Consider the following 27,480-nt stretch of genomic DNA (forward strand, 5'->3'; position numbering starts at 1 on the left):
TATGTCTACTATGACAACTGGTGGTGGGCCTGCCCATTTGCAACGGTGCAAAGTGTGTTCTTCCTTAATAAAAAAAATGAAAAAATGGCATTTTGGGGCCAAAGTAAAAAAAAAAAAAAATGATTTTAAAAAACATGACCCCCCCCCATTTTTTGCAAAAACTAATTATGTTGTCTGAGTCGTTATTATGATTACTGTCTTATGATAAAAGTTGATTTTTTGGGGGGAATTTTGCTTTAGTGAAAGGAGACCAATTACACTCTAGAGACCGTATAAAGAAAAACAAGATACCAAGAAGTTTTCAGATAGAATAAAAAAAAAATCAAAAAGAGCAATTATATTATTGTACTTTTGCATCACAAAAATAGTTTGTTTAGCAAATTGTAGCTATTGAGGTACATAGTACAATGACAAGCTATTACAGAGAGACCTTATGGAAAGTATTGATGGTTTATTGTATATTATATTACATTTTTATTATTACAATTTGGAAAACTGTTGGTGACTACTTGGTAAACAAAGTCACATGTAAAAGTTTAAGAAACCTAAGTTGCTGGAGGTGTCACAACGCAGTTTCCATGGTGCAAGTGCATGACATCACATAGGGAGCTGCCAGCATCATCATGCTCTAACTGTAAACATCTTCAGTTCCTGACGAGTGACGCAGCGATCAGCAGCGATCATGAGTGAAGGGAGCCATCCTACTCTTTACATAATTTTAGACAATCCTGATATTTCTTATTTTTATCTTGAAGAAGAAAATGACATAAGTTCTCCTCCAACTGAGCAGCTTACATACAGTGGTCTTTCTATTGTTGATCCAATTTGGGAAACTATTGACCCCAATCCAAACCTCCAGACCCTGTATAATGACTTCAATGAGCGCATATTTTCTGGTATGCTGCCTGAGATTGAAGTCAAATGGAGCAACAGAATGACTCGGTGAGTGATACAGTTTTAAAATGATATTTCCATGACTCCCAATAACTTATAGGTGCCCCTTATTTTTCAGCTGTGTAATGCCCCAAATTTCTTCAGCTCACTGAGCTGGCTAAGGATGCTGGGAATTGCTGTTAAGCACCAACTGTAATGCCAAAAGGCTCAAATCACTTCTATATTGGTCATGTGTCTTCTCCTGTAAATTGGTTCATGTGTACAAATGAAAACATAATATGACCCTCTTTACTCCATAAAATAAAAACATCCAAACTCCACAATCTTTAGCCTGTTCCTTACAAGAAACAACTCAAGATACCAACATTTCTATGTGGCTTGACAGTTGGGGATTCAAACCTCAGCCTAGGGAAATCTCTAACCGACACCAACACCACCTATTTACCAATTGCTCAGGGTATTAGTCATAAAATCAGCATTTATTACAGAAATAATGTTAGCCTCTGGGCAGTAATCACATAGGTGAAGATGTCTTCAAATCAATAAGAGAAATAATAAATCTATTTGTGAATCAGATCACATAAAACTCCAGTACAGACTGGGGGGGCGGAGGTTTGTATAGCAGCAACTGGTCTGTGTATAAAAAGGCACATGGGGAACAAGTACAGATTTCACTGTAGGGCTGAAGATGTAAAGCACCCTGTGCAGGGTATTAAGCCCAATCTGGGAATTACATTAATTTTAATTCCATTCATTTGAAAGAACATTGTACCCGCAAATTAGTAACATACAATCATTAAATAGCTGAGAAGAATGAAGGGAGGTAGCCCTAGCTGCTGGGATTAGGTTGGAAAGTGGAAGCCAAATATTCAATTAGACATATCTATTAATAGGCAGTTATAATACTGTATACGAGAATATGAGAGCATGCTTGAAAAGTTTAGCAGAAGGTATGGGGGAATGAAATACATTTAGATAAATGCCCAAAGAAAGAATCATTCATATTTAGGGTAAAGCCACCTAAGGTATTTAAATAATCTCTACTCCATGCATCTATTCCACTCATAATCCTGAAATGTGCATCTTATGTTTTTTAGAGCGACTGGAGCTTGCTATCCATTTTTCAATGAGGAAGGGAATTGCGTACAATGCAGAATATACCTGAGCAAGCCTATACTTGAGTTGCGGCCAAGAAGGGATACAGTGGAAGTAAGTTTTTGATTTCCAAAAATCTTTTGAATTTTAAAATTCTATATATACCTCTATTATAGTCTTGCACAGTTAATCCATTCCCCTGTACTGTCTGTGAAAATATAATGGAATAGATGATAAGTAATAAGATTTCCCTCTTTGCAGACTCTCCTTCATGAGATGATTCACGCCTTCCAGTGCTTCCGAAAAACAAAAGATGAAGGTGATGATCATGGGCCAAATTTCCAGAATTTTGTGGAAATCCTTAATAATTCTCTTGGCACAAATATAACAGTAAGTGCATCAGTAAAAGTGTATGTGTGTGTACAGCAGCCCTCTTAATTATATATTTATGGTAATATTCTTAGCAGTTATGTTACTAATCCTTAAAATACATTAACAGTAAATTAATTGGGCTACATGTTCCCTCTTTTGTCATTTTCTCAGATCACCCACTGCTTTTATGAGGAAGTTGAGGCATTAAAGAGGCATTGGTGGGAATGCGATGGCCCCTGCCAAAAAGTGGTAAAAAGAGCGAGAAACATGGCACCCTCCAACAAAGAACGCTGGTTCCGAGAGCATGAGCAGACATGTGGAGGCAATTTCATAAAGATCTCTGAGCCTGAGACTCCTGTGCGAAAGAAAAGAAATTCCAAAAAGGCCACTGAGCCTGAGGCTCCTGCACGAAAGAAAAGAAATTTCAAAAAGGCCACTGAGCCTGAGGCTCCTGCACGAAAGAAAAGAAAAACCTAGACTGTAAAATCCCTCACTATGGGAATGCTAAGCAAAGGCCATACAGCATATCCAATAGGTGGTTTGGAGAAAACATTTAGACCCCATAGAGAGCTGGAATAAGATGTTTTATGTGGGCAAAGATCTCTAAGTCAGCCATTCAGAGACGGAAGAGGAAATTTAACAGCCGAATTGACAAAGGACCATATAATGCCAGCTTGCCCACCAATCATCAGCTTTGACTATTGTATAAAAGCCAGAAGAGCTTTATAATGAGGCATTGTGGAAATCAAAGGTAATTATGATTTAAGGTATTTCTGGGTTAAGACAGGGAGGAGTTTCATGGTAAAGACTGTAAAGTCTTGTCAGGGTTTTCTTATTGCATTGATCTGTATGGGCACAGATCTATATCAGGGCCCTTATTCAACTCTATTTATCTTTTTGGAAAGGTACGAAGCACCCGGTAGTGCATGAAGCAAATTTATAAAATGGACCGAGGATGGATAGGTATGTAATTGCATATTATATGTACATCTTTACCCCCGCCCATCAAAACGTCCCATATAAGCAAATCCTTATTGCCGATGATTCTGCATGTGCCCTTCCCTCTTGTATAGGGAGTACAGATAAAAAAATGCATAGCAATAGAGAGCACAGACATTAGATCAATTACCAAATAGGGTGGGGTCCAGTAACTTGTGTTCATTGTTTCCTTTCTCCTGCTGTTCCCCAAGAAGAGATCAAATAGGGCTCACACTTCCAAATCCCCCTCTAATGCCATGAAGATTTTCTTGTTTAACAGTACAATACCTCTTCTTCTCTGTACCCTCCTTACATTATTGTCACCTTTATGAATTTCTCATTGCTTTTCATTCTCTCGCCATTAGATCCATGAAACAGTAAGGGTCCTGCAAAAAAAGAAAAACCTAGACTGTAAAATTCCTCACTATAGGAATGCTAAGCCAAGGCATATCTAAGGCATATCTAATAGGCGGTTTGGAGAAAACATTTGGACCCCATAGAGAGCTGAAATAAGATGTTTCATGTGGGCAAAGATCTCTAAGTCAGCCATTCAGAGACGGAAGAGGATATTTAACAGCCAAATTGGCAAAGGACCATATAATGCCAGCTTGCCCACCAATCATCAGCTTTGACTATTGTATAAAAGCCAGAAGAGCTTTATAATGAGGCATTGTGGAAATTAAAGGTAATTATGGTTTAATGTATTTCTGGGTTAAGACAGGGAGGAGTTTCATGGTAAAGACTGTAAAGTCTTGTCAGGGCTTTCTTATTGTATTGATCTGTATGGGCACAGATCTATATCAGGGCCCTTATTCAACTCTATTTATCTGTTTGGAAAGGTACGAAGCACCTGGTAGTGCATGAAGCAAATTTATAAAATGGACCGAGGATGGATGGGTATGTAATTGCATATTATATGTACATCTTTACCCCAGCCCATCAAAACGTCCCATATAAGCAAATCCTTATTGCCGATGATTCTGCATGTGCCCTTCCCTCTTGCATAGGGAGTACAGATAAAATGCATAGCAATAGAGAGCACAGACATTAGATTAATTACCAAATAGGGTGGGGTCCAGTAACTTGTGTTCATTGTTTCCTTTCTCCTGCTGAAGAGATCGAATAGGGCTGACACTTTCAAATCCCCCTCTAATGCCAAAGAGATTTTCTCTTTTTACAGTACAATACCTCTTCTTCTCTGTCCCCTCCTTACATTACTGTCACCTTTATGAATTTCTCATTGCTTTTCCTTCTCTCGCCATCAGATCCATGAAACAGCAATGTCTGCTCCCCAAGGAGATGGATGACAAATCTGAACCCACCCTGCAAGGAGATTTGATCTTGTATGCTATGGCTACAGCTTTTCCATGTGCCTGCACATGAATCCACTGCATCAGCCGAGTGCAGGCACCCAGAGCTGAGGCGCCTAGAGCTGATTTCAGCACGGAAATCCATTCCCTGTACCTGCACCTGGAATGGAGCAAAGGCCCCTTCCTGTGGGCCATTAGCCTTAATTGGACAGTCTGTAGTCTCCTTATATTACCATTAAAATATTCTTAATACTAACAATATGCCTTTTTCTTTTCTTGTTGCTAAAGATTTATCCAAATCTAAATCTTCCACAAAAACAGAGGCTTTTTGGTCAAATTCCAAACCAAACCTTGTATTTTAAATAAAAACAGAAAATATAACACAATAGTACCAACAGACTAAGTTGAGAAGCCATTGAAGTCTGCCATGTCTTTTACCCACAACGCATTTCTTTTTCCTAGAATTTCAGTCTGTAGGTACACTTTTGCAAAACTGTTAGGCATTATTGGTAGGCCCTCCACCCCGGTGTGCACAATGAGTGCATAGGGGAGGGAGGGTTGCCGGGGCCGCTGGTGGGTGGTACTGCAGTGAGGGGAAAGGGCCCAGAAGAATTAGTGGTAGGTGAAAGAAGAGTTACCTGCCTGGCGCCCCCCACTGTTGCTCCCCAGGCACGTGCCTCTTCTGCCAACCCCTAGTTCCGGCCCTGGAGGAGGAAGAGATGTGTGGTCACTGCAGTGGGAAATCTGGATCACCACCTGACTTTTTACTTTGCCTGTTAAAGCAGATTATAACTGAAATAACTTAGCTTTGGGCCCACCAAGCAGCATAAGCTCTGGCCAGCCGCCCACATTGTCCCTATTATATTCAGCCATTAATTTGATCACTCCAATATAAATTGACTGCTCAAGATTCCCATCACTTCCAATAATGTTTGCATATGTATAGTACAGTATGTGACAATTAATACAAAAAGAGTTGCCAATACCTGAATCATGAGGCAGGAGTATGGCCAGGATATCAGCAGAGGGTATGGGCAAGCAGAAGTCCTACGGTGGCCAGAAACAAAGGATCATATGAGTGCTCCAATAAAGGAGCAAAAAGAAAGACCTATAATAGCTACTGAATGGCTAATATAAATGCTGAATAGCTGTGGGGAATGTTGGAGTAGGGGTGTAGCTAGACATAAAACCCAAGGCATGTGCTTCAGGTCAATTTCTGAAAGCTACAGGCGTAGGCAGCTTGAAACAATGCTCTCTGAGGATATAATATAATACCAACTGGTTGCATTTTTTAACAGCATAGCCAATTTAGTGTCCTGGGAGAATCTAGCAATTGCCCTTAGCTTGTGTTGTTATATAGGGGCTGGGAATTGACCCACATCAAGGCCAATATAGTGTTATTGTTTACTAGAAGTCTTTTATGAACTGATATGTCAGGAATGCATACTAATCTCCCAGCAATGCCATTCCACCGACTAGAATGTAAATCACCAGTGGGATGGCATATGCAGCGCTGCGATTTGCCTAAGTCGCCCAAAGTTGCCTCTCAAGGCAACTTCGGTCAACTTAGTCAAATCGCTGCGCCACGTATGCCATCCCACTGGTGATTTACATTCTAGCCGGTGGGATGGCATTGCGGGAAGATTAGTTACCCGCGACAACGAAGATTTGTCGTGTTGTGACTAATCTCCCCATGTGTCACTGCCCTTAATATGTCTCAAACATTATAAATTCTAATTACCAATCCTTATTTACTAGCACAGGGGCAAACTTGACCAAAGGGCCATCTACATTAGCAAATTGGACAACTGTCCTATCTCAATGCAGTGCATTATGTAGTATACTAGAGCCCTGCTCTTCAAGGCAGGTATCTATGCTTCATATTATATTAACAAAGTTAAATAACAGTTGAAGTTTAAATTTTTTTTTAAAAAACAAGTTAATCAGGCTCTTCTTACAAAGACACCATTTCTACCGATCCAGATAATAACAAAGAAAAAAAAAACAAGAATAATCAATTAGCAAATTAACCAATACCTTCCCAGCATTATCCAGTCATATTTTAACTGTATCAATAGCTTTAGGGGCACTACTTTATTTACATAGTGATGGCCCCATTTTAATTTTTCTGTATTTATTGTGCCTGCACTAAAGCTTTGTATTCACTGCATTGAATTCTTGCTAAATGGACAAGGCCACAGCACTATTGGAACAAAGTTATATACATAAAAGACTTTAGAGAGAGACCAACTGCTGCTGTTATTGCATTGCCTAAACTGTAATGATAGAGCTCTGGGAAACAAAGCCCATAATGAAGCAAAAAGTAAAGTGATGCTATGATTGTACTGAAAGGAATTAATCATGGGTGGGTCCCATCTGTTGCAAAGCTCACATACAATAATACCCATACAATGATTAAAATAAAAGGTGCAGGTAATGAAGAGGTATCATTAGCTACTTCAGTAACTAAAGAAAAGTAAGCAAATAAGAGGTTAGGTGGCACCAGGACCTGAGTATCTAGATTTATATTACATATATTTTACATATTCAACCGCCTATCAATGTATTTTACTATATATTAAAATTATGTAAGGCCAAAGCCACACTGGGATGAGTCTTCTGAGGATAAACACAGGCAAAGAATCAGTTCCTATGACCAAATCAATGCTCTTCTGTGCCTGCACCCACAACCACTGTATCAGGCCAGGTGCAGGTACACGGCACATATTTTGGTATGAGAGTATGCATTTCACCTCTGAAATCAGCTCCATGAGTCTGTACTAGGGCCGACACAGTGGTTCCAGCTGCAGCTGACTTGCGCTTATTTGCTACAGGTGGCCATACCCGGGCCAATAAAAGCTGCTGTCAGACAGCATCAGCAGGTTATCAGCCTGTCTATGGGGTCCTGGAATGGGCCTATCTGACCAATTTTGGGCCAAGAACAAGCAGATATTTCAGTGTATGGCAAGCTTAAGTGTTAAGTTTGACTCATTTAACACATTTAACTTCAAGTATTACTTCTGGTAAAATTAACTGACAAGAGAGCTGTAAATAGAACACGACTGTGTAAAAATGTTAAATGGCACAATCATCTCTCACCCTTTAAAAAAACAAATACATATGCAGAATGTTTGTTAGGGTGAGGACAAACAGAGATACTAGTAGCAGCTACTTGTCACGTCTCCGAAAATTGACAATTCTGATCATTTACTGATAATTGTCTCTACATGTGTTTTTTAGCAGAGGCAATTCTCAGTATTGTCTATGGCAGGGTATTTTCTGGCATTTAGTAGCCGTAAAAAGTAGCTGCTACTAAGTAACTATGTGTGTCTTCACCGTTAAAGTTTCAACTCTATAGTATGCCTACCGAGAATGCCTATACCAAGGCAAGTAATGTGGCAGCATCAGCCTCAATAACATAAAAGTGCACCAACATTATTATATATATATATATATATATATATATATATATATATATATATATATATATATATATATAATGTAAATTTTTGTACAGAAAATTATAGTGTTAACTCCTGTGATAAATACTCCCTCCACTGATAATAAGTGCTTGCCAGCCTGGTACTGCACAGTCATTGCTTAGCTACAGCTCCCAAAATCCCCAGTGGGCATAGTGCAACATGAACAAAGACAGGCTCTAATAAATGCACCCACAGTGAGGTGTCTAGCAGAGGAGCACCGGGTGCAGGTTATATGCTGCATTGGTTTATTTCAAAATTCAAAAATGTCAAAATGTTACTTTGGTTTTATCCTATACCTAGTCACTGGTTGAAATCTGAAAGTATAATCAGATTAGTCACAAAGAAATGTGTGTGTCTATACAGCAGTGATCCCCAACCAGTGGCTCGTGAGTAAAATGTTGCTCACCAACCCCTTGGATGTTGCTCTCAGTGCCCCCAAACCAGGTTCTGGTATCGGACCCCTTATCTGGAAACCCATTATCCAGAAAGTTCTGAATTATGGAAAGGCCATCATATAATATAGTGTAGAAAACATTGCCAAAGCACATCAATCCCAATGCCACTATCATGCATCAGGTCCTTAAAGTGAATATGATAGCCCAAAATGCCAATACCTCAAATCATATACAGTGCTGTCAACCAACTCCATGTCATGAAGATTCAGTCCTGGTTTTTGTAAGCCTGAATTCCTCTTTACACAAAATGATAACATTAAATAAAGTTTTAAAAAGGCCTGGAGTGGATCATTTTATGCTTCATGATATGGGGTTGGTTGACTGCAATTAGCTCACATTGCGCCCAAGGGAATTCAGATTGCACACATTTCCTTAAATTGCATCTCCAAACTAGTGTGAGTGAAACCCAGAAGATTATACCCAGAATCTCTATACACTATGTTTGTGCTGAACTTCATATCCCACAGCACAAAGTGCTTCTCTTCCCTTCCTCTATGTATGAATGCACCATGCACTGACTCACACTGTGCATCAACAGATAAAATAATTCAGCCATATAAAATGGGTATGTCAGAGGTGTACCTTGTTTTTTAAAAGCTTTGGTAACATTAAGACCTGGACTGGGACTCAAAATAGGCCTGGAATTTCAGGTAGACAGAGGCCCAAACCGCACCCCACAAGTTAATAAATATTCACTGTCTATGGCATCTTACAGCAGCCCCTCTGGCATTTGCAAGAATCCACAGAATGCCAGTCCCAGCCTGACATTATTGCAGAAATATCATATACTTTAAATCAGCCCATTCATACCTTATATAATGTGCAGCCAGAAGTTGGTGTTCTCAAGCCATAACTGCTACCCGAAGCCTCTACCAGAGCGTTTCTCCATTTAACTGTAACGAAAGGCAATGGGCTGTTGAGACAGATATGAAATTTATGAGCAACATTATCACTAAATACAATTCTAGATAAATGTGAAAGCAAAGTTGTATGCGCCTTTAAGAATTTCATTTGTATGTGTGTAGCCATGCAGAATGTATTAAAAGTAATTATTTAATCAGCCTTTAGCATGCTGACCTCATGTTTGGCCACTTTTAAGAGGGTGAAGTGGTATCTCTAGCCACTGTGCTGCTTACTGTGCTGCTTGCTGAGTTGCATGTGGCTCAAAGTCTTAAAAGGGTGAGATGGCAGCAATCTTTTAGACTATTATTATACAGCTTATGGTTCCCCTTTTTTTGTCAGGCCTCTCCTTATTAACAGGCAGTGCATTACTTGCTCATTTGAGCAGCTGAAGTAAATGCACCCTGATCATTTTAGAAGAATACCGCTGAAACTGACCAGTAAAGAAACCAGGAGGAAAGTTGTGAAGTTGTTGTCCTAGACTTGAATGTATTCTACATGTTTTTGTCCTGAAAAGAAACCCACTTGGTGGTAAGTAATTAGGGGCTGAATAACCAGGGGTGCTTTGGCATAGTACTTTCATCCCAGGGAAGCTTTTGCCATGAGGCAAGTTTCTCAAACTATTTCTAGTCTTCTAGTCTCTACTGCTTTATTAAGGGCACACATAGCAGATTTTCCATTTTCAATTTTTATGTGCTCTTTGCAGAGCAGAGAACGTCTGAAAATGCATGCTTTCATTTTTAGGCTAAGCTTCACTCTGTGTAGCTCCACAAAGGCTGATGCCAGCCCTGTCAGTGGAGCTATAGGTGTGAGTAAATAAAAGTGGATCTGCTTTCCTCGGCAGAGGAAAACGAACAATCCCTCATGTTTGTCCTTGCCCTGAGGGATTTCTTACCTTTTATAGGTTTACCCTTTTATTATCAGTTTTGCTAATCTTTCCACACCCCTAAATGTTTTGGATTTAGTTGCTCTTTACAGCAGAATGGTATGCAAACCATAAATAGGTTACCCTTTAATCAGATTGATGTTCTTTTTAGCCTTGGGGGAACAGCCTAAATTACCGCAACTGCAGGAAATGAACAGAAACCTTTTTCAGAAACTTTTCTTATGATCATGCTCTATACCTTGGCCAACAGTGTATTGTCATAAAAATGTAAATCCTCCCTAATCAACTGATCGATATCCAGCATACACGATATTTGTTGGGAATGCCAACCCAACAGACTCATACCAAAAATCATAAAAAAAGATGTATGCCCAGCCTTAACCTTCAAAACTCTAGCTGGGGTTAGTTGCTACTGCAAAAAAAAAAAACTGGTTCTATTCCCTGTGTTACATGAGGTATTTTCTATGCTGGCATTTCTTCATTGGAGGAAAAAACAAAGATTTTATTTCTTCTGCCACAAAATCACTATGAACTAACCGCCATGGCATTGGCCTGTTCACATAAGGGACTGATGCGGTGTCTATCGGTGAACAGAATAGTAGATCAGTGCTATATCACCCAACGTTGATACGCTGGCAGAGAAAACATTTGGTGAGACCTGCCCGTACCTGATTTAGGAAAATATTCATCTCCCAATTCTAATATAAAGGTTTAAAGCAGAGGTGAGAGGCAGCTTCCTGTTCTGTAGGGCTTGAAGTAAATGCAATTGAGAGGTTTCATATGTAACAATGCTGCATTATCTAGAGATTAAAATGTTTATGTATGCTGTAAAACAATTCATCTTGCATGACAAACAGTACAGCTATATCATCATATCTTATTTCTAGATATGCGTTAGAGCTGCAGAAATACACTGAAACAACTGCAGCCCTGCTGGGTGCACTTTCTTTTCTGGGCCTCAACTAAACAGGGATCTGTGATCTTTTAACCTTTTATCCTGTACCCAAAGCAATGATCTTTTCACGAATTGGCCATCCATGTGCTGATCCAATTCAGGCTAATTCTTACACAGACCCAGGCCTGGACTGGGATTCAAAATAGGCCCTGGCATTTAAAGTACACAGAGCACAAAACAGCTCCCCCACCAGCCCAATAAGGGCTCTGGCACACGGGGAGATTAGTCGCCCACGACAAATCTCTCCGTGTGCCAGAGCCCAAAATACACAGATCTGGGCCCTATGTTGAACCATCTGGAGAGGGCCACATCAATGTGCCCATGCAATCCTCATCTGAAGAAATTATCTAACCTGTCTCACAGGCCGCTGGCTGTAGTCTTCATTACCTATAAAGAAGCATGAGATCAGTTAAGATGTGTTGCTGTGATAGATATTGATTAAGGCATATCAGCGGCTTGTCTGAATGTAAATGGCTGTACCCATGACTAAATAGCACATGGCCTAAAACTCAGCCTCAGAGGTAAACTTAAAGCTATGTTATGTTGGGCAGACAAAACAGAACAATATCCTGAGACCACAAACAGCAGTAATTTCTTGACTGGGTGGGTTTTAAAAATTTTCATCTTCTAATGCACTATGCACTATTTAACAAACCGTTAAATGTGCCCATTTCCATCACAGTAGTTGTAAATTTCACAAGTTCTTGTAAAAAGCAGAAGTAAAAAAAACACAGTGGCAAAGACTGTACATGGAGAAATGCAAAATGGAGAACTCATGCAAAACAAGAAAGAGCTCAGGGCATCAATAACATATGCAAATCAACTGTTATGGAAGGCAAAAATAAATAGGTCATTGTGTGCCTGCATGTCTTCCTAGCATGCCTCCTTTAATACCTGCTGCACTTGTGTCAGGTGCTGAGACTGCTATAAAGGCATGGTATTGGGATATCTACAGTGGGTATTAGTTCTACTAATACTTTCTAACCCTGTTATAAGCTGGGGGACTGAACAAATGCTTTGACTGCAATGCAGCTTGTTGGGAAGCAGGCATTCTCCATAAGCAATAGTAAATGTTACTGCAGTCAGCATAAAGGTTCCACAGGTCAACTAAAGAACACTTAATCACTGTAACCCTGTAAAATGTCCTTGCATAAAAGTGATAAGTACTGGAGAACACCTTTGGTAGGATAGCATTATGGTATTATAACATGATGATTATACAATTAAAACACAATAGGAGACCTTTGGTAGGTAGTAAGACAGATTGGGGGCAGCTTGGCAAGGTCGCCAAGCGTCGGATTCTTCCCATTTCTAGTCTTATATACTACCATATCCCTACATCAGAGGGGTCATCCGATACCTGCAGGGTGTAAAGTGTAAAAAAATGGAACAATATGCCTTTTTGCACTTCGTGCCCTGCATGTAAAATTACTGGAGGTATCTACACTGCAAAACAAAGCCCCCAATGAATTACATCACTGCCTACATGCAGCTAAAGTCACTACCCAGTAGCAAATCAAAATGATTCACCATACAAATAACAAACATTAAAGGGGAAGGAAAGGCTAAGTCACTTGGGGGTGCCAAAATGTTAAGCACCCCCAAGTGACTTAGATCGCTTACATTGTACCCTGGGCTGGTGCCCCTGTTAGGAGAAAACAACACCAGCCCGGGGTACCTGTTGCGAGCGCTTCCTCCTTCCTTTCTCTTCTGCCGGCGAAATCCGCCGGCCGGCGCATGCGCAGTAGAGTGAAAAGCCGACTTTCTTGTTTAAGTTCGGCTTTTCACTCTACTGCGCATGCGCGCGCCAGCGAAAAGGAAGGAGGAAACGATTGCTGCTACCCCGGGCTGGTGCTGTTCTCTCCGTACAGGGGCACAAGGTAAGCGATCTAAGTCATTTGGGGGAGCCTAACATTTTGGCACCCCCAAGTGACTTAGCCTTTTTCTTCTCCTTTAAAGATAAAAGGAGAGGTGAGAGAGAGGCAGGAAGGAAGTAGAGTTGGGGGAAAAAAGAACAAGGAGTTGTGTGAGGCAAGAATAGGGTTGCCTCCTGACTAGTATTTTACTGGCCTGACTCGTAAAAATGACGCACACAATGTTATTAATAGGAAAAAAAGATAAAAACACAGCAAGGCCAGTATTTTGTTTGTGGCAACCCTAGGCAAGAAAAGGACAGGCAGGTTGTACTGGCAATCTGTAGATTCAGGCAAATGCCAGAGGGGCTGCTTTATGATGCCTTAGATCAGTGATCCCCAACCAGTGGCTCGTGAGCAACATGTTGCTCTCCAACCCCTTGGATGTTGCTCCCAGTGGCTTCAAAGTAGGTGCTCATTTTTTAATTTCTGGCTTGGGGGCAACTTTTGGTTGCATAAAACCCAGTGTAAAGCCAAACAGAGCCTCCTGTGGGCTGCCAGTCCACATAGGGGCTACCAAATAGCCAATTATAGCTCTTATTGTCACCCCCAGGAACTTTTTCCATGCTTGTGTTGCTCCCCAACACTTTTTCCATTTGAATGTGGCTCACGAGTTAGAAAGGTTGGGGATCCCTGCCTTAGATAGTCTTTGGGGGCTGCATGGGGCCTCCGTGTACCTGGAATGACAGGGCCTACTTTGAAGCTCAGTCCAGGAATAAAGCGAAGGGAAAGAGTTGAGCCAAGAAGAAGATGCAGGGAAAGCGTATATAAAGTAGTCAAGAGGGACATTTTGTATATGTGTGTGTATATATATATATATATATATGAACTGTATGAAAAGAGAGAAAACTAAACCAACAAACAAATTATATCCTAGTGACCTATCAACAGATAATTTCCTTGAGTCTTTTTGTGGTGTTGTGTGCGCTCACTGTTCACCTGACAGGAATAATGCAGGTTCAGGGTTGCTAGGTCTAATTTTCAAAACCAGCCAAACTCCGTACCAAAACTAGTCAAACACCACTTCAAAAGTAGCACAAAAATAGCAACAATAACAATCTCATACCAGAAAGAGCAGGAAACAGGTTGTAATTCAATTGGGACTGAGAAGTAAGGCACAGCAGCAAAGCAGAGTAGAAAATGGAGCCTCTTTCTACACCAGTCCCACTGCATGCTGGGTAATGTAGTTTTACATTAACCTTGACTGTAGTCTTTTTGTTACAAAATACATTACCCAACATGCACTGGGAGATGAAGATGCCAGTTTACTAGAGAAAAAAAAAAGTTGGCTAGTTTTTAAACCTGAGAAGGCTCAAAAAAGTAGTCCAAATTCATACCTTGGTGGGTTTGTACTTTGGAAACCTGCCTGGGCTTTAAATTAGTAGCCCAATTTGGGTGAAAAAACACCAACCTGGCAACCCTATAAACAGGTTCTATCTGTAACAGGAAGTAGTGTATGTGCTAAAGACACAGCTCTACTCTTTCATAGGCTGATATGTGATTGGTTTGGTTACCTGGAAATATGATTGGTTTGATATCTGCTGGAACTGAGATCTTTTTTAAGGGTTAACACAGCCACTCCAGAGAGGGGTGTGGTTTGGTGGTGGTTAACTGGTGGGTTAGTCTTTATAAACACTGTTTGTTTGCACATTTTATATCTTGATAAAGGTCCCGGGTGAGGACCGAAACGTCGATCTAAATAAACTAAGTATCTTTTTTTTGATAAAATTTTCCTGGTGTGCATCAGCATTTTTTACATATATATATATATATATATATATATATATATATATATATATATATATATATATATATATATATATATATATATATATATAAATTTATTGAAAATATATTGTTTAAAACCGACGTTTCGGTCCTCATTAGGACCTTTCTCAAGGATCCTTGTATATATATATATATATATATATATATATATATATATATATATATATAATTTATTGAAAATATATTGTTTAAAACCGACGTTTCGGTCCTCATTAGGACCTTTCTCAAGGATCCTTGAGAAAGGTCCTAATGAGGACCGAAACGTCGGTTTTAAACAATATATTTTCAATAAATTTTTGATAAAGCATTGAAGGGTGTGCTGGCCACGGATGATTATTATTTTCTGTATATACATAATTTTGGCAATGCACCCCTCAGAATATTGAGCCTTGGAGTGCGGACACCATTTGGATTTATTTATATATATATTTTTTACATGCTGGGGCTTGTGTGTGAGCACAGGGCCAGATGGAAGGATTTTAGTAATTAAAATGGCACTGTTTAAATACAGAATTATCCAATGGAACATTTTCATATAACATGACACTGTGATTTAAATATGGGCTGTTTTATGTGTTATATTTTTATAGAGACCTGCAGTGTTTACTAGATTACAAATTCACCACATACTGCAGGGTGTAATAACTGGCTGTCACAAGTAAATATATCCATTAATAGAAGGAAAGGAGAATGGAGACCACGGAAAGCAGGACAGAGAAGGGGAGGTCACCTTAAATGTGGCCATATACCCCCCCTAATATGCCCGCTTTAAGGCGGGTGATATCAGGTTGAATCACATTAATGGGATGCCATTGGGGGGAGGACCACATCAATGAGCGATGTGCTCCTCGCCTGAGGTGATTTTTTTTTTTTAACAAGCCAGATCGACAGCTGCCCAATTTATGGACAGATATTGGTCAGGTAGGCCCTTGGTCCATCTGCAGCTTTTATTGGCTTGTGTATGGCCACCTTTAAGACTGTTCTGTTTAAACTACATCTGCATTTTGTGGAGGGAATCCATTGAAACATTTCCTATATTCAGCAGTGGATCTGGCTATGCTGCATCTCATTTGGGCCTACACCTATACGCCATACAGGGCATTCCACTGTTGTTAGGGGCATAGGCAAAAGCAGCCACCTAACAGCTGGCAGTAATACTATGAATGGCACCGGTCTCTGCAATGTATTCCCTTACGTGGCCTGTTGGTCCATTTACATGAAGCGTACTCCCATCTTCCCCTACTGCCGTTACAGATTGTGCTACCTGGATCCACAGCTCCTCCTTTCTGTCTCCATGGCAACTGACTCCGGATAACTAGAGCATCCTCTCTGTTGCCAGGGAAACTGCAGCTCTTTCCGCTATTCATTACAAACACCTAACACAACCTGTCTATGTGTGTGTGTGTGTGTGTGTGTGTGTGTACAGATTTGTGAAGTTTGTGTATATATACATATATAATGTGCTATATATGTATGTGTATAATTTAGCTATATATATTGTGTCCCCAAGCTGCTGACTGCATTCTGCAGCTGACTTGTGTGGGAAAAGGTAACATGGGGGTTAATAAATAAAAAGGGAACTAGAATTAATTACACAGAGCAAAGTACATTGATGATGGGGTGAGACTAGGGGTGGAGTGAAAGAAGGGGGAGCACAAGCAGATGTCCAGAGATAAGGGGGGCAGAGGGGAGAAAGAGACAAGTTGGGGGCACAGAAGGACGAGCCATAAGGGGCTGATGCACAGTGCATTAGAGAGAAAGGGGCAGAAGGAAGAAAGAGGAGGAGGAAGAGGACCAGGGTGACCAATAGGAGACAAGAAGGAGGTATTGAGAAAGGCCATGGGGGAGGGGGGCAGAGGATGGAGGGAGATAGATAATAAGGGAGGAGAGGAAGAGGGGGAGGGGGAAGCTGTTGCATGAAGCAGCCACACAAAGAACCTGGGCTTGTGAAAAGAGAGCGTAAGGAAGAAAGAGACATCTCACAGAGAGAAAGTAGCCTGAAAGGAGGTGAGTGCCGGGGACCCCCATTAATTAGACCCCACACACTTACCATGGCCTCCCACTCTGACACCAAAGCTTAAAAAATGAATGGGATCCGGCAGCACAGACTTCATACCTTGCGTCACTTAAGCTGTGGCAGCGCTACAGTTGGCATCTTCTCCATGACTGGCTGGCTGGAAGGGGTTGCTGGGAGATGTAGTCCTAGAGCTGCAGGTTGCCACAGTCTGATACCCGAGCGGCAGAGGCCAGACACAGAGTAACAGTATGGAGTGGCAGCTGCTGTATGAGGCAGGGATATGGGCTTGGGATTTGGGGCAATAACTGGGATGGGGGTAACGGCTCAGTAATGTATGGGGCAGCCACATACGGGGAGTCGGGGCTAGTGAGGAGCCGGCTTGCTAGTACAGGCGGGAACTGGGACATGAGTGTGCCCGCAGCCTTCTCTTCTGTAGGGGTATTATTATTACTGTTGTCAAATACACTAACTACAGCCCTATACAGCTGTGCCCCCCATATAGCTACAGCCCTGTACAGCTGTGCCCCCCATATAGCTACAGCCCTGTACAGCTGTGCCCCCTCTTGCTACAGCCCTGTACAGCTGTGCCCCCATATAGCTACAGCCCTGTGCAGCTGTGCCCCCATATAGCTACAGCCCTGTGCAGCTGTGCCCCCTCTTGCTACAGCCTTGTACAGCTGTGCCCCCTCTTGCTACAGCCTTGTACCGCTGTGCCCCCTCTTGCTACAGCCCTGTGCCGCTGTGCACCCCACCTTGCTACAGCCCTGTGCCGCTGTGCACCCCACCTTGCTACAGCCCTGTGCCGCTGTGCACCCCACCTTGCTACAGCCCTGTGCCGCTGTGCACCCCACCTTGCTACAGCCCTGTGCCGCTGTGCACCCCACCTTGCTACAGCCCTGTGCCGCTGTGCACCCCACCTTGCTACAGCCCTGTGCCGCTGTGCACCCCACCTTGCTACAGCCCTGTGCCGCTGTGCACCCCACCTTGCTACAGCCCTGTGCCGCTGTGCACCCCACCTTGCTACAGCCCTGTGCCGCTGTGCACCCCACCTTGCTACAGCCCTGTGCCGCTGTGCACCCCACCTTGCTACAGCCCTGTGCCGCTGTGCACCCCACCTTGCTACAGCCCTGTGCCGCTGTGCACCCCACCTTGCTACAGCCCTTTGCCGCTGTGCACCCCACCTTGCTACAGCCCTGTGCCGCTGTGCCCCCTCTTGCTACAGCCCTGTGCAGCTGTGCACCCCATCTTGCTACAGCCCTTTGCCGCTGTGCACCCCATCTTGCTACAGCCCTTTGCCGCTGTGCACCCCATCTTGCTACAGCCCTGTGCAGCTGTGCCCCCTCTTGCTACAGCCCTGTGCAGCTGTGCACCCCATCTTGCTACAGCCCTGTGCAGCTGTGCCCCCTCTTGTTACAGCCCTGTGCAGCTGTGCACCCCATCTTGCTACAGCCCTGTGCAGCTGTGCACCCCATCTTGCTACAGCCCTGTGCAGCTGTGCACCCCATCTTGCTACAGCCCTGTGCAGCTGTGCCCCCTCTTGCTACAGCCCTGTGCAGCTGTGCACCCCATCTTGCTACAGCCCTTTGCCGCTGTGCACCCCATCTTGCTACAACCCTGTGCAGCTGTGCACCCCATCTTGCTACAGCCCTGTACAGCTGTGCACCCCATCTTGCTACAGCCCTGTGCCGCTGTGCACCCCATCTTGCTACAGCCCTTTGCCGCTGTGCACCCCATCTTGCTACAGCCCTGTGCAGCTGTGCACCCCCTCTTGCTACAGCCCTGTGCAGCTGTGCCCCCTCTTGCTACAGCCCTGTGCAGCTGTACACCCCATCGTGCTACAGCCCTGTGCAGCTATGCCCCTATGCTTATTAAATGCTCTCAGCGTATAAGAACATGGGCAGCAGAATGACAAAGGTGGCCATACACGCCGCAAGGTTGCCAAATAATCAAATCTCTACCCACTTTGGATGACCCTAGGGCCAAACAATTAAATTACAATGAGGGGTACAAAAAGTGGGAGCAAGGACCGCATATGATGCGGTCCTCGATTCGACTAAGAAAAGAACAAACCTACCCGATCGACACCTAGGCCATTTTCGGGCAGATATCAGTCAGGTAGGGCTGTCGAGGGTTCCCATTCATGGGCGGATAAGCTGGCATATGTGTCTAAAAGACTCGAATCAGCAGCTGCAATCTGCCTGTGTATGGCCAGCTTTATATCATCTCTGTCTCTGCACCACTGTAGCCCTGCTATTGCACTGCTGCCCCCAGCCTGCTGTGGCACTACACTTCTGAAACCTCTCACCATTGTAGCCTGGAACTGTTGACCCTGCCATGGCCTGGCACTGCTTTTATCAGCTCCCTGTTGTACCCTGATGCAGGGTCAAACATTGAATCCTCACTGCTATACATAATATTGCCATTAGCAGATATTCTGCCACTGTACAGATGGTAGGTGTTCAGGGCCATCACACAGTCCCTTCCTTGTCTCTCAGCAACAAGCTACAAACTCAGGCCCTAGCCATAACCTCCTGGGGCTGCTGCTGCCCGGCACACTTAATGGCACTGTTATCAGCAGATGCTGATTGGTACTCTTGTATGTACTCTAAATGCCCATTATATACAGAAATGGAAATATCATTAGCTGTGCAGATGGTTGTGGGGAGAAATTGTATATACCTATTACACTAGAAAAGAAAATCAATAAGCGAACTGCAACCCACACCACTGAGACGCATAGTAGCACTGCCCTGCAGATAAGGAGTAGTCCTGACAAGGCCAAAAAGGCTGTGCTGGCAGTGGGGGAGGACAGACGGAAGGCTAGACTGCTGGGAAAAGCAACAGGCACTTGGTCAGACAGATGTTTAACCAGACATAAATACATACATGTGGTTTGTGACCAGGATATCTCCTACAGGCATAAGTCTAACAAGCCCATTGTGGCCCTAAATGATCTAGTCTGTTCCAGTGAAAGGGCTACAAACACCCACATTTAACTGCTGAGCTGCCACTGAGCCTAGAACTTGCTGCACTGCATTTAAGGAGTGAAAAGTGCTGCAGATTCTACGGTTCTGTTGAAACCTGCACTAAATAGTTTCAGATTCATTCTGTATGTATCGCAGAAATTTATGCTGTATAATGTGTCTTTTAAAGGGGAATTTCCACCCAAAAACAGTGTTTTGCCTAATACAGTTCCAAGCAAATTTCTGAAATACACGTATCTGTCTGGCTGTTTACATTCTCTGCACTGCTGGTTCTGATTCCTGAAACACTAGCAGAAGCCAGCCAATTATGAGGTCTGGAGAAGAATTGACCTATGTTACATTGTTTCAAGAGTCAGAACCAGAGAGCTTGCTTTTAGTATTAATAAAACTATTGCATTTTTTCAAATTAGTTATTGGAATGTTGCTAAGAATTATATTTTCATTATGCAAAAACTGTGCTTAGTTGTGGGCCCTCTGTTCTTCACTCTACCAAAAACAAATAGGAGAATACTGGATAAGATACTGAAAAGCAAATCCTACAGATCAATAGAATGAATGAATAAATAAATAGCACTTAAAAAGAAATATTACCGTAGGGGTGCATTATTCCTGCTGCACACAGGCATGTTTGTTTAGGTGCTGCTCCCTTTAGAGAAGGTGCCTGTAAATGTAGGCCATGCATCCTGTGTGGGCCCTGGGGATGCTTTACAAACACTCACTTTGATGCCTTTTGGGTACAGAGGGAAGGAAAAGATATCATATCACAAAGCTCCAAATAGCAATATAATTCAGTTCTTCCCTACCTTCCCCACACACTCTCTCTCACCTTTTGATCTTCCCCTTTCCGCTCACCCACATCAGTCCCTTGTACCCCTCCTGTAACCCCATCTCCCCCCACCCCTTATCTGCTTCCGCCTCTCTGTTTCCCAAACAAGGTGTTTTCAACAATTCTGTACAGTGATTTGCGCCCAGGCAATTCCGTCACTAGAGATTATTTTAAGCCAAGCGTCGGCGAAAGAACAAGATCTGCTGTGTGCAGGGTTGAGGTAGGACAATGGGCGCCAGGGTGCCACCTGGATGTTTTGCTGAGAGGAGGACCAGAGTGACCTTAGAGTGGGAGGAAGGATGGAGATGTATCATTTTCTGTTTCGGGAGAGATAGCTGGGGAGAGGGGACAGAGACTGCTGTGTATGTTACAGAGGGAGAGAAATGTTGCATTACAGAGATGGCAAGAGAGCTATGTATGTTACAGAGGGCAGAGAGAGCTGTGTGTGGTACAATGAGACAGAGTATTGGATGTGTATGGTACAAAGAGGGAGAGAGATGTTGCATTACAGAGATGGCAAGAGAGCTGTGTAAGTTACAGAGAGCAGAGAGAGAGCTGTGTGTGGTACAATGAGACGGAGTATTGGATGTGTATGGTACAGAGAGGGAGAGAGATGTTGGCTACAGAGAGAAATGAGAAGAGTAAGCTGCATATGGCACAGAGGGAGATGGTATATGCTGTATATGGTATGGAGAGGGAAAGTGAGATCTATGTTGGTTACAGAGAGGAACATAGAGAGAGGGGGCCCGAATTGTACAGAGAGGGAGAGATGGATCTGTGCAGGTCACAGTGAGTGAAAGCCATGTAGCTTAAAGAGGGGGCAAACGGGTGGAGCAAGATGGCCGTGTAGAATGCAAAAGGACAGAGAGCGCCGTGTACAGGGGCGTTACTACACAGGAAGCAGACCCTAAGGTTGCAGGGGGCACAGGAGTGTTGAGGGCCCAGTAAGTACAAAATAATGAGCAATTTTAATATATGTTGGGAGAACTGATCAACTTAATAATGTTTTTTGGGCCCCAAACTGAATTTACTGTGGGGCCCAGTAATATTGTTACGCCACTGCCCATGTATGTTGCAGAGAGGGTGGTGCTTTCCATACAGAAAAGAGAAGTGTACTTATTGTTTGGTACCGGTGGATATGGATACCGCTGTGCCCTTGCATAGTTGGCTTGATAAGAGTGCAGATGGCGAGCTCAGGCGCCCGAGCAGTAGAAACTGGATGAGGACATGTTCTCAGGAAATAGCAGAAGCCACAGGGTGACGGGAAATGACAGACGTGATTTTTTTTTTTTTTTTTTTTTTTTTTTTACATTTAGCCCCCTGACTCCAACCCAACTAGTCTCTCAGTAAAATCTTGTAGCTTTGACTATTTACCAAGTACATGGCTGGGCAGCCCCCAGGCTTTCTGATATTGTTCTTCTACAACTCCTGGCGCAGTGTAGCTCCTGCCAGTTCATAAGATGAGTTTGTTCTCCTTTTGTTTCCGCAGATGCAAATCACATTGTCCTGAAGTTGTGCCAGAAACAGACATCGAGAGAAATGTTCCAGGCTAAAATGCCCAATACTCCAGCTGCAGGCCATGTAAGTTTCATGAGTCTATATTTCTATTGTAGTGAGGTTTCCGCAGAGTTGTGCCCAGGGCAGAACAGGATTGATCATCTGTATGTACGCAAAGTAAGCTGCCAATCACAGGAGGCATCATAGCATTGGCACACAACAAAGGCTGGATGAGATGTCTGTTCAGCTCTCTGTATTAGTGGCAGAATTAAAGACTGTTAGCTCCAGGGTGACCCCCAGGGAATGCTGAAATCTCAGTAATGCCAAATGAACATGCAATTTGTTCTACCTAGGGCAATTCATGGTCAAGACACCCATTCCAAATACCCCACCCTGCCCGCAGGTGTTGGGATTCATTATTGGAGGGTTGGCCAGGAAGGGTCAGGCTTTCAAAGAGACCAAGCTGCCAAGTGGTTGGCTTGGTACTGCCATGTACTATTCTCTGTCCACTAAAGACTCTTGCACAAAGGCAAGAGATAATTCTGGTGCAAGCTCTTACAGTACGTGAACCTGTTCGGAGAACACTACACCAAGGTCACAGGTAGCCTACCAGCTGGTATAGTGTCAGGTGGCGTAGTGCTAAGAGTTCCACCTGGGCTAGCCCATCGGCTAGTATAGTGTCAGATGTAGCCCTAATAGTCCCACCTGAACTAGCCTATTGGCTGGTATAGTGTCAGATGTAGCACTAATAGTCCCACCTGGACTAGCCTATTGGCTGGTATAGTGTCAGCTGTGGCACTAATAGTCCCACCTGGACTAGCCTATTGGCTGGTATAGTGTCATGTAGCACTAATAGTCCCACCTGGACTAGCCTATTGGCTGGTATAGCGTTAGGTGTAGCACTAATAGTCCCACCTGGACTAGCCTATTGGCTGGTATAGCGTTAGGTGTAGTACTAAGGTTCCCACCTGCCTCAAAAGGAATTATTGTGCATTTAATGTGTATCATTTAACCCAAGCTCCTTTGTGGGTCTGGCCAACACCACATGCAATAACATCTAATTAAGGGCTCATACAGATGGGTGTTTCACCCTGCATTCCCCTGAGGTGGAGTTTTTGAAATGACAATGAAATACAAATCCATTCTTTCTTACGGGACTGTACTGACACAGGTACGTGTAAGCGCCAAATCCAGGTGAAACACACCTGGTTTGGCGTTTACATGCGCCTGTGCCGATAACAAAGAATTGGCTGTGCTCCCCTGCAGTAGATTGCCAGAGACCTTAGCTGAGACTTGGACTCCATCCTGGAGGCATTGTGTTGCCTTGCAGAGAATGGCATGAAGACTGAACAGCAAGCACAGCTAAAATCCCTATGAGTATGGAGCAAAAGACAGCTTATAGGTCTGTTTTACCCTAGAGAAATATTTTGGTGACCTAGGATTTTGTGGTGTCCCTTGTGGCACATGCAAAGTGCACCTTTGTGTTATTGGATTTGAATGTTCCAGACCGCAGAGCCAGCATTGCATCAGATTTTATTTGTGCAGGGAAAGTAGATGGGACAGAATGTTCCCTGCCGATTTGTACAATTTCAGCTAAAGATGGTGGCACAAAGTAAGCCAGTCAGACATTGGCGGATTGGTTGCTTTGCAGCTCGATCAGATTTGCACCTGTTTAAGAAAATCGGCCCCAGTTTTGTCTCAGAGGCAGGTTTGCTCTCATATGTAAGAAAAAATGCAAAGTTTGCACTACATATATTTATTAATGAGCTGCTTCCTTCCAAGCAGGGTACTGGTAAGTGCTTCTTGCTGATTGGTTACTAAGCCAGTGCAAATTTTGTGTAGATAACCCAATGTCATGGACACGGACAATATCTTTGCCTCTTCTTTTATTTTAGGATTCTGGGTGCAGCCCTGCAGTCAGCGTGGTGCAAAGATCAAAGGTAGGTGCTTGTGCCCTGGCCCATCTCTTCCAGTGTCTTTGGTCCGGGTGTTTGGGAAATACAGATTGCTAATAAACTTATCTCGCTCAGTCTTTTAGCATGAAGCCTGCAGTCAGAGAGCTGTGCTCGTCCTGCCAGAAAACCGTGTATCCCATGGAGCGGCTAGTGGCCGACAAACACATCTTTCACAACTCCTGTTTCTGCTGTAAGCACTGCAGTGCCAAGCTAAGGTGGGTATTGCAGGACTGTGCCAATCTCAGGTGGCTACTTTTGCCCACAGTTTGTTTTGGGAATAATCCAGTCCCGAGAACAGTTATAGATGGCCAATGATCAGTATGCAGATTCCAATGATAGCTGGCTTTGCCCAGATATTGGGAGCAGGACCCATACACAGGTCATTAAAGGGGAACTTTCCCCAAGCACAACTTAACTCAAATGTTAGGCACCCCCAGTGACTTTAGTTGCTTAACTTTTACGCCGGGCTGGTGCTCTTTTTAGGAGAAAACCACACAAGCCCCCAAGGTACCTGCGAGCGAGTGTTTCGTCTTCCTTCTTCACTTGCATATGCGCAGTAGAGTGAGCAGCTGAACTTTAACAAAAATGTCAGCTTTTTCACTCTACTGCGCATGCGCCGGCCCTGGGATTCAGGAAAGCAAAAGAAGGAAGAGGGAACACTCGCTCACAGCTACCCCGGGCTTGTGCGTCACCCCATTCCCCCCTCCCCAAAGGATTTTTACCTTTCCTTCTCCTTTAACTAGTTAACTAGTTAGGAAGCCGGAGTTCCCCTTTAAGCCAAGGTAACTGACAATATTGACCTCTGTGTCTGGGCAGCCTTTCATGTATGACGCAGTTTATATATGGTCATTTACAAACTTGCATCAATGCCGCATCCAAATCTTAGGATGTGAACCCAACTGAAGGTTTTTAGAAGAGATGCAGGTGCTGTGGGCCAATATAGACCCTGACTGGTTATTTATAAGATGATTGGCTCATATGTATCTGCAGTAAACTGGCACCCTGCAGAGTCACTGTATTGATGGTTGGCGCAATGTTTTTCAGCCTGGGGACCTATGCCGCACTTCATGGAGAGTTTTACTGCAAGCCTCACTTCCAGCAGCTCTTCAAGAGCAAAGGAAATTACGATGAAGGATTTGGTCGCCGACCTCATAAAGATTTGTGGACCCACAAGGAGACGGAGGCGTCAGGAGACAAAGCACCCTGAGGGTCCCCCAGTGCTGGGGGCGCCATGGCTGGGGGGTGGATTTTAATGCAGATGAAGGCACTTTCCATAGGTTGTAACTGGTTCAGTCAACCTCTTTCCTGCTGGAGTAGAGGTTCACATGCTGCCTGGTCCCAGAATTCCTCCCTAGGGCCCTATTGACCCAGGGACTAAAGGCTATTCATCCTATTCTGTGTACTTACAGTTCACATTTTTACATTCCAGGGTGAAGCAGCCTTTTTGAATTCTGGGTTCACATGGCCAACGGGATGGGTGGGGGCGGGTGGTGGTTGAGTAATAGTGTCCTGTTTGATTGTTGGGGGCATTAGCCAATGCTGCAGGGGCTAGGTTACCAATGGTCAACTTGTGCAGCTGTTTTTGTTTTTATACATATCTCAGGGGCGGGCTGTTGGGAGTTTATAAGGGGGTTGAAGGCAAATCATTCTCAGGAGACACGGACAGTGTGCATATATGTGTTTCTGTAGTGTTCCCTTACCCCTGAAGGAGGCCATTTGTTTACGTCACCTGGACAGTGACAAGGACATTGCATTGTTGAGTTATGGAGACTGGTCTGTCCTTTCAGATCTGAGAAACCTTACGAATACCCCTGAGCTCGGTCAGCATCCATGCAGTCGGCTAGTTCAGGAATTAAAGTGGCCAAGTATAGTGATTGGTTCTCTTCCAAGCCCTCTTACTTTAATTCCCCCAAAACCTCATCAGTCTCTCCTTCTGTAAAGAAGAGGGAGGCTGCAACATTCCTTAACTCTTTAGCTGTCAGCAGGGTCCAATGGCAGCACAAGGGGCTATTAATTCTCTCTGCACTTGGGTTGATGGATCGTTTACAGACTTGAACTTACTGGTACCTTTCCAGCTCTGATTGTACAATAGAAGCCTCACTGCTCCAGATTTAGTGAGTGTTACCCTGATGCAGTGCATTGTGGGTCTTGCCAGTGCTCCCAGTTAACAGTATCTGGGATTTTACTGCTTTTACCCTTGCCCACTCCTTGCCAGGGAAGGATGGGCTTTGAAGGGGAAATACTGAACTATACCTTCTCTTGCATGCCGTACCAGGCTGCATAGGATAAATGCTATAAATTCTGCCAATAGACTTTTGTTCAAGGAAATTAGTGGTGCTTACCCAGTCAGCTTTATTGAGGAGCAAATTAAATTTTACACATATTGCCCCTTTATGTTTCAAAAAAGTTAAAGGAAAAGGCATTTTCTTGGGAAAATAAGGAAATAAAGGCCTGGACATGCAGTGCAGCTATCCTATATAGTGGCTAATTATGCTGGAGATCAGGCACATAGGCATCCTTTGGCAATATGTAAGCTCGGGGAAGATCATGCTAGGGGTTTGTCAGATGTGCAAAAATCAGAGTTTAAATAGAAACTATACCAAAAACAACTAGTAACTTGGACTTTTAAATATTTTCTTTTGACATAGATTGGGGGGGACGTAGTACTGCAAAACTTTCCTGTACATAGGACTTAAGTGTCATGCACTGGATCTTCCATGCAAGAAGCTGCAACCTGTGCCTCCCCTGCCAGTGGGCTGAATTCAGCTCCAGCGGGTGAGTCCCAGGTTGCAGAAGGCTGTTATGAAGGAACACTCCCATCTGGTGGCAATCCGGACAAACTACAACAAAAGCACACACATTCATACACATTACAGAGATTTATAGGCTATAGATTGCACAAGCACCGTCTCTGTTCAATGGATCTCAGGACCCACTTACAATCTGTCTGTAGACTGGGAGCTGAACTCTTTTTCTGTGTATATTCTACACCCTTGTTCTGCCTTATCCTTCTCCTAGCTCCTCTCCGGCTCTGTGCCTTTGGCTGCATATTATCAGGGTGTTGCCCTTGGCCCCTAAAGCATAATCTCTTTCTGTGCTTATGGATATGCCAGTGTACGACTGTTCTGTAATACAGGGTAATTATATAAAGCATCTTGCTGTTTTGTTCTATA

The 27,480-nt window shown here is 43.4% G+C and overlaps 2 protein-coding genes across 3 annotated transcripts; both read left to right on the forward strand.

Annotated features, from left to right (window-relative positions):
- The first annotated feature begins 486 nt into the window (after positions 1-486).
- Positions 487-2,180, forward strand: LOC116407964 (sprT-like domain-containing protein Spartan). Its single transcript, XM_031894463.1, has 2 exons — positions 487-942; positions 1,992-2,180. Exons 1-2 carry the CDS (start codon positions 683-685, stop codon positions 2,113-2,115), a joined length of 384 nt encoding a protein of 127 aa, XP_031750323.1. The 5' UTR covers positions 487-682; the 3' UTR covers positions 2,116-2,180.
- Positions 2,181-16,908: 14,728 nt separating this feature from the next.
- Positions 16,909-27,480, forward strand: limd2 (LIM domain containing 2). Of its 2 annotated transcripts, none has more exons than XM_012971717.3 (5): positions 16,909-17,035; positions 22,345-22,436; positions 24,248-24,292; positions 24,383-24,522; positions 25,352-27,480. In XM_012971717.3, exons 1-5 carry the CDS (start codon positions 16,945-16,947, stop codon positions 25,512-25,514), a joined length of 531 nt encoding a protein of 176 aa, XP_012827171.2. In that variant the 5' UTR covers positions 16,909-16,944; the 3' UTR covers positions 25,515-27,480.

The sequence above is a fragment of the Xenopus tropicalis genome, chromosome 10 (assembly GCF_000004195.4).
Source record: "Xenopus tropicalis strain Nigerian chromosome 10, UCB_Xtro_10.0, whole genome shotgun sequence".
NCBI classification, from domain to species: domain Eukaryota; kingdom Metazoa; phylum Chordata; class Amphibia; order Anura; family Pipidae; genus Xenopus; species Xenopus tropicalis.

Excerpts from the sequence above, each read along its gene's own strand:
- limd2 (XM_012971717.3), top strand. The coding sequence starts at position 16,945 with ATGAAGCAGCCACACAAAGAACCTGGGCTTGTGAAAAGAGAGCGTAAG. Across the intron at positions 24,293-24,382 it reads GCGTGGTGCAAAGATCAAAG|TCTTTTAGCATGAAGCCTGC; the intron begins GTAGGTGCTTGT and ends TATCTCGCTCAG. Across the intron at positions 24,523-25,351 it reads CACTGCAGTGCCAAGCTAAG|CCTGGGGACCTATGCCGCAC; the intron begins GTGGGTATTGCA and ends AATGTTTTTCAG.
- LOC116407964 (XM_031894463.1), top strand. The coding sequence starts at position 683 with ATGAGTGAAGGGAGCCATCCTACTCTTTACATAATTTTAGACAATCCT. Across the intron at positions 943-1,991 it reads TGGAGCAACAGAATGACTCG|AGCGACTGGAGCTTGCTATC; the intron begins GTGAGTGATACA and ends TATGTTTTTTAG.